General features: G+C 43.9%; 1 protein-coding gene across 1 annotated transcript; it reads right to left on the reverse strand.

Moving 5' to 3' along the window:
• Positions 1-7,655: 7,655 nt before the first annotated feature.
• On the reverse strand, positions 7,656-10,171 carry meig1 (meiosis/spermiogenesis associated 1). Its single transcript, XM_078554676.1, has 3 exons — positions 10,025-10,171; positions 8,507-8,679; positions 7,656-7,836 (listed from the first exon to the last, which is right to left on the reverse strand). The coding sequence occupies exons 2-3, from the start codon at positions 8,663-8,665 to the stop codon at positions 7,708-7,710; spliced, it is 288 nt and encodes a 95-aa protein (XP_078410802.1). The 5' UTR covers positions 8,666-8,679; positions 10,025-10,171; the 3' UTR covers positions 7,656-7,707.
• Positions 10,172-12,852: the final 2,681 nt, after the last annotated feature.

The following is a 12,852-nucleotide window of genomic DNA, read 5'->3' on the forward strand; positions in this document are numbered from 1 at the left end:
GTGGAAGTAGAGACAATCAATGATTTCAAAAGGATATTGGATGGGCACTTGAGGGTGTTATGACCCTTGGCCAGACCCCAGGTCATGGAGGGAGATCTGGTTAGGGACCAATAACATTTTATTTAAAATAGATAAAGTTTGAGATTCAAGACGCTTACTAAGAGAATAAAGCCACAAAATTCCAAGGGTTTTCAACAAGCAAAAATAAACTTTACAAGTTCAGAAAGATAAAACAATTTATGATATCGATCTTATGCTCTAACATTCAGGGTAAATATGAGGTACGTGTGAATTAACAGGCAAACTGAGACGGACACATTACACTACACAATAGATGACAGATGCAACCAAGACAGATTCCATGGATTTCTCAACAACCCACCCAGACATTTGCCACATTGTGAGCCCCAATTTCACTTTGGGTTTCCAATCTCCACATTTGAAGATCTTGCCTTGGAATTCTCTCTAAAGGTCGCTCCCACTTGGACAGCTTCAACAATGACCCACACCTCAGGGTTTCAATCTCGCATGCTGAGATTCCTTTCCCCTGGATCTTCGAACACACCCAAGCTTCACCTTCCAAACACAATTTCAGATCTTCGGCTGTGCCAAGCTGAACACACTGTTCCAAAGGGGTACCTTTGCCCCGACGTCCTGCAGCACAGAGTCACCAACTTTTGGCTGCCTTCTCAGATCTTCAGGGTTCCTCCCATGCCCAGTTTGCTTAAAGTCTGCTCCCTGCAGCTCTTTCTTGAATTTGGAGCCTATTACTCTGCTCCTTTCTTTAGCTTCGCTTAAGGGGACCTATTCCTGTCCCGTGGCTTGGTCTCTTACCTGGTACTACCTTTTAGGACCTCTCCCTGTCCCCGTTCCTGGTTTAGGACCTTCTCCCTGTCCCCCTCCTGTGTCCTGCTCCGTGGGACCCACTCTTACAATGGTGTTCCCCTCTCCAAAAGTGCACAGGGCTGGTCCCTGGCCTGAGGAATATATGAATAACTGAACTGCGCATGTGCGGCCAGTTTCCAGTCGGCGCATGCGCAGGAGGCCCAGTGTTCTTTGCGAACCGGAGCTCCCGACCTATGAACGAAAGAAGGTAAGTGTTTGAGTTTCATCACAAGGGAAAGAAACTTCCCTTGATAAGCGGATAGAGCAGGAAATAGGACGAACTGGATTGCTCCACAGGGAGCCAGCATGGACCCAATGGGCCAAATGGCCTCCTTCTGTGCCATAATAATGACTCTATTTAGAGGAATTGGCTTGTGGAGCCAATCGAATACTTTTCAGTCCTATACTTTCATGGGTTCTTGTTGATTTCAATGTGAACCTAATTCTGTTGCAGTAGTTACTTCAAGTGGTTCAATTCTCCTCCTTTTCAGATCTGGCAATGCATTCTTCCTTGCTGGACATGCCACATTATGATTAAAGAAACATGCTGGTTGCATTTTCCAAATTTCTCTTCCCATTTAGACCAGAAACTGTTCTCTAATCCTGCCACAGGGCAGTCACACCCGAGTTATCTGAGGAAGGGTGTTCTTGCTATAGAGGGAGTGCAGTGAAGGTTTACCAGATTGATTCCTGGGATGGTGGGACTGACATATGAGGAGAGATTGAGTTGGTTAGGATTATATTCACTGGAGTTCAGAAGAATTAGGGGGGATCTCATAAAAACCTATAAAATTCTAACATGACTAGACAGGGTAGATGCAGGAAGGATGTTCCCGATGGTGGGGGAGTCCAGACCAGGGGTCACAGTCTGAGGATACGGGGTAGACCATTTAGGACTGAGATGAGGAGAAATTTCTTCACCCAGAGAGTGGTGAGCCTGTGGAATTCGTTACCACAGAAAGTAGTTAAGGCCAAAACATTGTATGTTTTCAAGAAGGAGTTAGATATAGCTCTTAGGGCGAAAGGGATCAAAGGACATGGGGAGAAAGCGGGAGTAGGCTATAGAGTCGGATGATCAGCTATGATCATAATGAATGGTGGAGCAGGCTCGAAGGGCCGAATGGCCTACTCCTGCTCCTAGTTTCTATGTTTCTATGAGTTCACCCTGTTCTCACCTGATGTTCACACACGACCTCTTCCAGCAGGACCATTGAACAGTGGATTGGCAGCAAGTGTCCTGATCTGTTTTCCTCCCCAAATCATGCATTAGGGATGCCGACTGTAGCACATCTACCATTGCTGTAGCTAAGGTAAGCTAATTAAGGGTATTATGGGCTATGTAAAAAGTCAGGTAGTTGGAATTAAGATACAGATCCGCCATAATCTAATCTAATTTAAAGGAACAAATTTGAGGGGCTGAAAGGTCTCCTCCTGTCCCAATGCATGAAAATATTTAATGGGCTGCCATGATAATCATTCAGGCCAGGGCATTGCGATGACTTTCTTAGACTCTCAGCCCTTGGGAATAAAGACTTAGCGGGAGTGGCACCCAGGGAATGCAGAGGATTGACCTAGATTGCTTTTACTTTTCAATCTTCTCTCTCTGTACCAGAGCTTAGTCTGTAAAATACATTCTGGAAAAGAGGTCGATGTGGGGACATAAAGCTAACAGGAGGGGAAAAAGAACAAAAAATATAGAAATGAATTCTACTGTATCAAATAGCATGTCAGTACATAGGGTCAACTGATGAAGGTCCCTCTCCATAGGAGCATTTTTGCATCAATTTTAAAATTCATGGCTTGTTAGTCAACTGCTTGGAGATTCATCTGTACAATTTTTCAATGAAATGAAATGGCATAACAACAAACAGGAGCCAAAGATTACTGTAACAAGGCTCCATAACAAGTAACAAAGATTACTATAATTTTTTTTTAAATCATGTAATTGCAAGCTAAACATGCTGAAAGGATCGGGAAGATTTTTTAAAGCTATAGGTTGCAATAATTGCTCCACAATTAATCTTCATCATATATATGTAGAAGTTAACAGTGAATGTCCTTTGACTTGGAAAAACTGGTGTCCTTAACTTAGAGATTAAGGTCAAGTGATGTCGCTTGTGAGCTCATGCTGTTGCCTCCGCTTTTACCTCCGAAGTTGATGTTGGAAAAAATTCAAGAGTGAAAAGCTATGGTTGTACCCTCACATAGTAACTAGGAGTAGAAAGACTAGTTGATGATCATGTGGGGCTAGACTATGTTCTTCTGCTGGCTAGCTGACAAATTTCACCTTGGCCAACCCTGCTTTCTCCAGATGACGAAATTCTCCAGAACTCTGCAATAATTTCCAGGCTTCAGCATCAGGCAACATGCACCTTTTGGAAATTTTCCTCTGCTGCCCAACAACCTTTTGCAAGTGCACCTCTACCTTGTAACCTCCATCACCAAAGCCGGGACAGAAAGCCTGAAGGCCGTGTGGTAACATGACCAAGTGTTAAGGAAGCAGGAATGGCTAAAGGTGAGCAGTCAACCCCTAAACACCATCAACTGCAGAAAAATGTAGGAAGGCCAATTTAGAACCATGTATTGCACAAATCGCACATGCTCCAAAAGGTCCACCCCTCCACACCAGACAGCTGCTAGGCTATGGACACGGTGCACCCATCTCCTCATATGCCTCCAATACCTGAAGCCAACAGGTGGGTCAGTGTTATCTTGCTACTAACTGCAAGGAGATGCATCCCACTCTATAGGAGGTGCAGTCTCACCCGTAATAAATGTAACACTGAAACACATGTGAGAAATCTGCCAAGCAGAACGAGTGATGATCAGCCCCCAGCTAGAAGGGAGGGAGCAGGGGAATACCAGGCAGTTTCTGATACTTTCTTGGAGACCCACTCAGCACAAACTACCCCTATCCTCTCAGAGCAGCAATTGACTCACTGTACAACTTTAACCAACTTAACTGGAGAGGCGATAGCATAGTGGTATTGTCGCCGGACTAGTAATCCAGATAATGCCTGGGGACCTGGGTTCAAATCCCAGCACGGCATGACCATGAAACCATTGTCGATTGTTGTAAAACCCCACCTGGTTCAATAATGTGCTTTAGGGAAGGAAATCTACAGTCTCCAGACCCCCAGCAATGTGGCTGACTCTCAAATGGCCTAGTAAGCCACTCAGTTGTATCAAACCACTACAAAGTCATAAAAGAGGACGGACCAATCAACCTAGGCACTGGAAACGACAACGCAACCCTGCCATGTCCTCCTTGCTAACAACCCAAAATTGGGAGAGCTGTCTCACAGACTAGTCAAACAACAGCCTGACATAGGCATCCTCACAGAATCGTATCTGACAGATAATGTCCCAGACTCCACCATCACCACCCCTGGGTATGTCCTGTCCCACCGGCAGGACAGACCCAGCAGAGGTGGCAGCACAGTGGTATACAGTCGGGAGGGAGTTGCCCTGGGAGTCCTCAACATCGACTCCGGACCCCATGAAGGTCAAACGTGGGCATGAAACCTCCTGCTGATTACCACGTACTGCCCTTCCTCAGCTGATGAATCAGTGCCCCTCCATGTTGAACACTGAAGGTGGCAAGGGTGCAGAATGTACTCTGGGTCAGAGACTTCAATGTCCACTGACTCAGCTGGCTGAATCCCAAAGGACATAGCTGGTAGGCTAGGTATGTGGCAGCTGGCAAGGGAACCAAGAAGTGGAGAAAAATATACTTGATATCCTCACCAACCTGCCTGCCGAGATCCATGATACTGGCCATGACAGTGTCGGTAGGAGTGACCACTGCACAGTTGTTGTGGAGACGAAGTCCTGACTTTGCATTGAGGATACTCTCCATCAGATTGTGTTGCACTACCACCATGCTAAATGGGATAGATTGTGAACACATCTAGCAAGACTGGGCAGGCATGAAGTGCTGTAGGCCATCAGCAGCAGCAGAATTATACTCAAACACAATCTGTAACCTCATGGCCCGGCATATCCCCCACTCTACCATTATCATCAAGCCAGGGGATCAACCCTGGTTCAATGAAGAGTGCAGGAGGTCATACCAGGAGCAGCACCAGGCATACCTAAAAATGAGGTGTCAACCTGGTGAAGCGATAACACAGAGCTACTTGTGTGCCAAAAAGCATAAGCAGCAAGTGATAGGCAGAGCTAAGCGATCCTACAACCAACAGATCAGATCTAAGCTCTGCAGTCCGACCACATCCAGTTGTGAATGGTGCTGACAATTAAGCAACTCACTGGAGGAGGAGGCTCCACAAGTAACCTCATCCTGAATGATGGAGAAGCCCAGCACATCAGTGCAAAAGACAAGGCTGAAGCATTTGCTACAATCTTCAGCCAGAAGTGCCGAGTAGATGATCCATCGTGGCCTCCTCCAGAGGTCCCCAGCATCACAGATGCCAGTCTTCAGCCAATTCGATTCACTCCACATGATATCAAGGAACGGCTGAAGGCACTGGATACAGCACAGGCTAAGGGCCCTGACAACATTCCGGCAATAATGCTGAAGACTTGTGCTCCAGCACCCCTAGCAAAGCTGTTCCAGTACAGCTACAACACTGGCATCTACCCGGCTATGTGGAAAATTGCCCAGGTATGCCCTGTACACAAAATGCAGGATAAATCCAACCTGGCCAATTACTGCCCATCAGTCTACTCTCCATCATCAGTAAAGTAATGGAAGGGGTCATCAACAGTGCCATCAAGCGGCACTTGCTTAGCAATAACCTGCTCACTGATGCCCAGTTTGGGTTCTGCCAGGGCCACTCAGCTCCTGACCTCATTACAGCCTTGGTTCAAACATGGATGAAAGAGCTGAACTCCCGAGGTGAGGTGAGAGTGACTGCTCTAGCAAAGCTGGAGTCAATTGGAATTAGGGGGAAAACTCTCCGCTGGTTGGAGTCATACTTAGCACAAAGGAAGATGGTTGTGGTTGTTGGAGGCCATTCATCTCAGCTCCAGGACATCACTGCAGGAGTTCCTCAGGGTAGTGTCCTAGGCCCAACCATCTTCAGCTGCTTCATCAATGACCTTCCTTCCATCATAAGGTCAGGAGTGGGGATGTTCACTGATGATTGCACAATGTTCAGCACCATTCACGACGCCTCAGATACTGAAGCAGTCCAAGTCCAAATGCAGCAAGACCTGGACAATATCCAGGCTTGGGCTGACAAGTGGCAAGTAACATTCATGCCACACAAGTGCCAGGAAATGACCATCTCAAACAAGAGAGAGTCTAACCATTGCCCCTTGACAATCCATGGCATTACCATCACTGAATCCCCCACTATCAACATCCTGGGGGTTACCATCGACCAGAAACTGAACTGGACTAGCTGTATAAATACTGTGGCTACAAAAGCAGGTCAGAGGCTGGGAATCCTGCGGCGAGTAACTCACCTCCTGACTCCCCAAAGCCTGTCCACCATCTACTAGGCACAAGTCAGGAGTGTGATGGAATACTCCCTCCTGCCTGGATGAGTGCAACTCCCACAACACTCAAGAAGCTTGACACCATCCAGGACAAAGCAGTCCACTTGATTGGCAACATATCCACAAACTTTCACTCCCTCTACCACCGACGCATGTTAGTAGTAGTGTGTGCCATTTACAAGATGCACTGCAGGAATTCACCAAGGTTCCTTAGACAGGATCTTCCAAACCCACAACCAGTACCATCTAGAAGGACAAGGGCAGAAGATAGATGGGAACACCACCACCTGGAAGTTCCCCTCCAAGTCACTCACCCTCCTGACTTGGAAATATATCGCCGTTCCTTCACTGTTGCTGGGTCAAAATCCTGGAACTCCCTTCCTAACAGCACTGTAGGTGTACCTACACCACATGGACTACAGCGGTCCAAGAAGGCAGCACACCACCACCTTCTCAAGGGCAACTAGGGCAATAAATACTGACCCAGCCAGCGAAGCCCACATCCTGTGAATGAATTTTTAAAAACACAAGAAAATTCTGAACCTCTCCCCATTGTCCCCAGTTCCAACTACCCCAGCAAAACACATGCAACCTACAATTATCCCAACATGGACTGATTCCTCCTGCAGGTATTATGCAGTCAGACTGCACAGTCATTAGCTATGTATGGAAATGTACTTGTCCATAAGAAGTGCATAATTGTGCACCTAAATATATAAGGAGCTCATAAAATAAATCTGTATGAAGTTACCTATAATTACAAAATGAATGGCTTCATAGAATATATGTGCATGTACTCCTAAATGTATGAGAATGTATGTTTGTTGGAACACAGTAAAAGTTTTAAAATACAGTATCATTTTGCTCATTATTGTGTATTAATTCGCCACCTATTAGTATCTAATTTGATGATGTGTGAATTTACTTTAATGTAAAAACAAAAGTAATTTAATAAAATCATGCATTAATGTTCTGTTGAAGATAGAAGCAAAACACTAGCAGTACCAAAAAATTGTAAAATTAAACAGAAAATTTATATTGAAATGTAAAACTAAAACAATCCAATATTATATCATCTCCCCATTTATAGAAGTGATTTTAACAGCCCTTTAGAATTATAAAATTTGCCTTCCTTGTGTGATAAACATTCAGGTGGGCAATATATTCATAAGTTACTAATAAGCTTGTTGGTCTTTTTCAACAGAGCTGACATATTTTCATTCAGGTTTAACTAGAGAGTAAAGGAGAACGAACACAACAAAAACTCACAAATGTTGAAATGTAAGCTGTTCAATCACAAAGATTTTGAAGGTAAATGTTGATTTATTTAGACTCAAAAGTGTGACAAACAAGAATTGTTCAATAGGCATAAACCTTGACTTTCTGAACTTCTTTGTCCTCACATTCCCTTTTTCTACTGTAGTAATAAAATGTGTTATCTCGTCTTTGAAGTTTTTTCACATATCCAGTATCTGGCCAACGATCCACCTGCATTGAACAGGACATCACTGTCTCAATTTTATCACACATCTCATTGATTATCTCATACATATAACACACTGCAAACCAAAAGGTAGGCATTGAAATGCAACATATGAAACAGCTGGGTAGCTGTTGTGATATACGATGAAACTTCCTTATAAATATATAACACATTGTGTGGAATGGTAACTTTATTTTAGAAGCATTTCACAGTACCCCCCGTGAGAATAAAATTGATTAGATTGTAAAAAAAAAAGAATTAACCAGCAGATGTTGAGATTGCAAGAATGAGGGACAAAGATTTAGGGAGCGTAGACAATCAGATTGTTTCGGGAGCAGCAATTTCCCTAGAAAAATATAGCAACAGCTACTTTTAAATAAGGAGATAATTTTAAACTGCTTTTATGTTATAAAAATCAGTCTTGTAGAACTTGTAGAATTGTAGAACTTGGCCACATCCATAGTGCTTTTATGAGTTCATCACTCAAACCTGGGCTGACCTTACTTGTAGTGCTATGTATATCTCATTACTGTCCATTGTGTTCATTCCATTGATTAAATCATCTGAATTAGATAAATGTGTACTACCCCTTATAAATTTTCTGCAGGTTTTTAATTACAAATATTGGAAATTAGATAATTGTGCATACAATTAATAAACCATGGAATTCATTACCCCATCTACTTGTTTTACTTGCTTGTATTCTATTTCATCTCTGTATCCAGCTTGTTGAAATCTGTACAAATTTTCTATTTCTTCAGTCCATTGCTTGGCACGACTCATAAATTTAGGTTTTACTTCCTGCCCTTGGGTTCCAAAATCTCTCAAAGACATAATGTAATGAATACCTAAAACAAAAAAGATAAAAATCAACTTTCTAATGTGCATCTTCACTTAAGGTGCCTCATAAATCATATCGTTATAATAGATTACCTTTTGAATCACAAAAGGTTAGTATGCAGGTACAGCAGGTAATTAGGAAAGCTAATAAAATGTTCTCATTTATTGCGAGGGGAATTGATTACGTAAGTAGAGAAGTTATGCCTCACTTGTACAGGGCATTGGTGAGATCACATGTGTAATATTGTGTACAGTGCTGGTCTCCTTATTTAAAGAAAGATGTAAATGTGTTAGAAGCAGTTCAGAGAAGGTTCACTAGGCTAATAACAGGAATGGGCGGGTTGTCTTATGAGGGAAGGCTAGACCGGTTAGACTTGTATCCGCTGGAGTTTAGAAGAGTAAAAGGCAACTTAATTGAAATCTTGAAGATCCTGAGGGGTCTTGACAGGTTGGATATGGAGAGGATGTTTCCTCCTGTGGAAGAATCTAGAATTAGGGGTCACTGTTTAAAAAATCAGGATGTCCCAAAGCACTTTACAGCTAATCAAGTATATTTGAAGTGCAGCCACTGTTTGTAATGTAGGAAATGAGGCAACCAATTTGCACGCAGCAAACTCCTACAAACAGCAGTGACAGATAACCTGCTTTAGTTGGCTGAGGGATGATGGCCAGGTCACTGAGTGAAACTCCCCTGTTCTCCTTCGAAATAATGACAGATCCTAGACAGAGGCATTGTCCATGTAATCTGAAAATGGCTGTTGTGACCTGCTCAGCATGTCTGGGAAAACCATCACCGTGCTGAACAGTGTTGAAAGAAACCCACTGGGAAATGTAACTTAAATAAATTTTCCCTCTGCATGATGCAAAATGCGTACTTCCCATACAGTCAGGTCTCACTAATCCAAGACCAGAGCTTTCAGTTACACATTGGCAGGAGCCAAGTTTAGGGGATGTCTACTGATTAAAATCCTGCAGTTTATCGGCAAAGGCCGTTGGCAAATGTATTTGGGATTATCCTGCTCTTTCGAGCATTGGCATACAAGGCTGTTGACTGGGGAAACTCCCCAGTGGCTGATTTGTTCCCCCAGGTCCATCAGTGGGTCAGACCCGGCCAATCTACAGCAGCAGCCGGAAGTATTGCAGAACTGGCCTGACTCAAGTGCGGGATGACCAAGTTTTCCGAAGGTGCGGGGTCCAATCCCCAATCACTGAGTCTCTATTTTGGAACCAGATATTTACGTCAATCATCCTCCAGGTCCCCCCTAGTGAGAATCAACTGTCAAACTTTAGTTGTTTGACTTGCCAAAAATTCTCCAGTGGAAGCAGCTAAGACAGGACATGAAAGAGACTTACCCTGAAGTGCAACACAGTTAGTTATTTCTACACAGAGGACGGACACAGGCTGGACTGTTACTTTACGCTGGACGTTGGATGTCGTTAGTGTGTTGTTGTCAATGTAACTAGGCAACCCATGACGCTACAATACAGCTGAGAACATTCTTCCGGGCCCATTATCAATGAACAAAAACAAAAACAGCTGGAAAAACTCAGCAGCTCTGACAGCATCTGCCGAGAGGGACACAGTTAACGTTTCGAGTCCGTATGACCCTTCATCAGAACTAAGACATATAGAAATGTCTATATCCATCTCGTTTAAATATTGCAATGAAGTGTGAAATGAGATGAAAAAATCATTTCTATATGTCTTTGTTCTGTTGAAGAGTCATACGGACTCGAAACGTTAACTGTATCTCCCTCTCCGCAGATGCTGTCAGACCTGCTGAGTTTTTCCAGGTGTTTTTGTTCTAGATTTCCAGCATCCGCAGTATTTTGCTTTTTATCCCATTATCAAGGAGCTGGTTTGTGTTCATTCGTGCAGGCGAAACACGGGGGGTTTTCATCCTTTAAAAGCATATTTGATTAGCACCATTGATAGCACTTCCTCGATTAATACCATGGACGATTGACGTTAAGAAGCGTGCAATTCCAAGTTATTTATAATATGGTAATCGAAACGCCGGTTAGCAGAGAGAAACACAAGGTTGCCTGTGACGGTATGAGGGAGAGAGAGTTAGGTGAACATAAAAGCCGAGCACAAATGGGGAGAACCTCGGGGTTGGAGAGAAATGTGACAAAGTGGCATACAGTAATGAAATTAAGGACAGATTTGCAGAGAATGAATGGATTAATACATTAGTGGATGCAAAAAAAAAAATCACTGGAACCCTCGACTGGAGTTACAAAGGCAACCCATAGAGAATTTCAGGAGCATAGGGAAAATTGCCCATTGCTTTGACCCAACATGTGACAGCATAATGGGGTCAGCTCTTGGGGCTGGAAGAATTGGGGTGGGGTTGTAATTTTGAGCGAAGTCTACTACTGCTCTACATGCCCCCCCCCTGTTTGGCTGCAGTCAAAGAGGCTGCTACGCCAAGCTGAAGCTTCTTTGAACTGAAGCAGCACTGTGACACTGAGCTAAGACCTGAAATCACATAGTTACTGACTCCACCACATCCACAGCTGCCAGGATTGCCACTTTTGCCAGGTTAGGCGGCTGTAGTTTATAGAAGGGAATTGAGCGAGATGTGGAATTGTCCAGAGGCACAGTACCTTCATCATGCTAGTTTTAACCATGCTCTCACTGCTGCAACTGAATTTCCATGGCCACTCATCTATATGACCACATCAGATCTGTGAGGCCCTTGCTGACACTCCATTCAGTACAGTCTGCTAGAAAACATTGTGTATTGGCGTTCAGGTCTCTGAGGAGGAAGGTTATTCACTAGATGTCCCTAGGTAAACTGCAGAGTGCAGTATGCATTTTCACTCCTATAAAGATGCAGCATGCGGACACTTCACCGGAGCCTTCAGTTGTTCTCGGGTGAATGGCACAGTGTCTACTGACTATCATTTATGTGCTCAGAAAGCATTTTCGTTTATAAGGTCTGCATTCCTTGGCTCTCCTTTAGTTAGGGGATGCAATCTAGCCCTTCACAAAGCATGATCCCGTTCCTCCACTGACTGCACCACACCCTTCTCCAGCTCGCCTGTGCTTCATCTGCACCAGTAAGATCTCCCAGGGTGGGTATGTTGAATCTGATGCTCGGATGGGTTGAAATGAGTGACCCTGGCTACTATGAGGTGTTTGGGAGGTCCAGGCTATGGCCTTATTGTGCAATTGCACCTGTTCTGCACCCTGGGAAATTGGATACAACTATTAACTTTGCTCAGTGGTAATATTCTTATTTCTGCGTTAGAAAATTGTGGGTTTCAGGCCCACACTGAATGTGAGCACAGAGTCTCAGTTGATGCTTTTGTGCAGCATTGAGGGACTGCTACATTACAGAGGGTGCTATCGTTTCAATGAGAAGTTAAACAGATGGGGTTGTTGTTTGACTGGGCAAGGCAGGAGGTGAAATCTCCCAGAATATTCTCTACCAGAGTTGAAATACTGCAACTCCTGCCACCATAGATTGCAACAATAGTTTGAATGTTTAATTCACTCACAAAACTGGCCAATTGTTACAAAACAAAAATAAAAATACCTGGAAAAACTCAGCAGGTGTGACAGCATCTGCGGAGAGGAACACAGTTAACGTTTCGAGTCCTCATGACTCTTCAACAGAACTAAGGAAAAATAGAAAAGAGGTGAAATATAAGCTGGTTTAAGGGCGGGGGGGTGATGGTGGGACAGGTAGAGCTGGATAGAGGGCTAGTGATAGGTGGAGATAACCAAAATATGTCACAGACAAAAGGACAAAGAGGTGTTGAAGGTGGTGATATTATCTAAGGAATGTGCTAATAGGTGACATTAAGGGTAGAAAGCAGGATGAGCAAGGGACAGATAGCCCTAGTGGGGGTGGGGTGAAGGGAAGGGATTGAAATAGGCTAAAAGGTAGAGATAAAACAATGGATGGAAATACATTTAAAAATAATGGAAATAGGTGGGAAAAGAAAAATCTATATAAATTATTGGAAAAGGGGGGGGATCGGAAAGGGGGTGGGGATGGAGGAGAGAGTTCATGATCCAAAATTGTTGAACTCAATATTCAGTCCGGAAGGCTGTAAAGTGCCTAGTCGGAAGATGAGGTGCTGTTCCTCCAGTTTGCGTTGAGCTTCACTGGAACAATGCAGCAGGCCAAGGATGGACATGTGGGTATAAGAGCAGGGTGGAGTGTTGA

This window comes from Cetorhinus maximus, chromosome 12 (assembly GCF_964194155.1).
Source record: "Cetorhinus maximus chromosome 12, sCetMax3.hap1.1, whole genome shotgun sequence".
Lineage (NCBI taxonomy): Eukaryota > Metazoa > Chordata > Chondrichthyes > Lamniformes > Cetorhinidae > Cetorhinus > Cetorhinus maximus.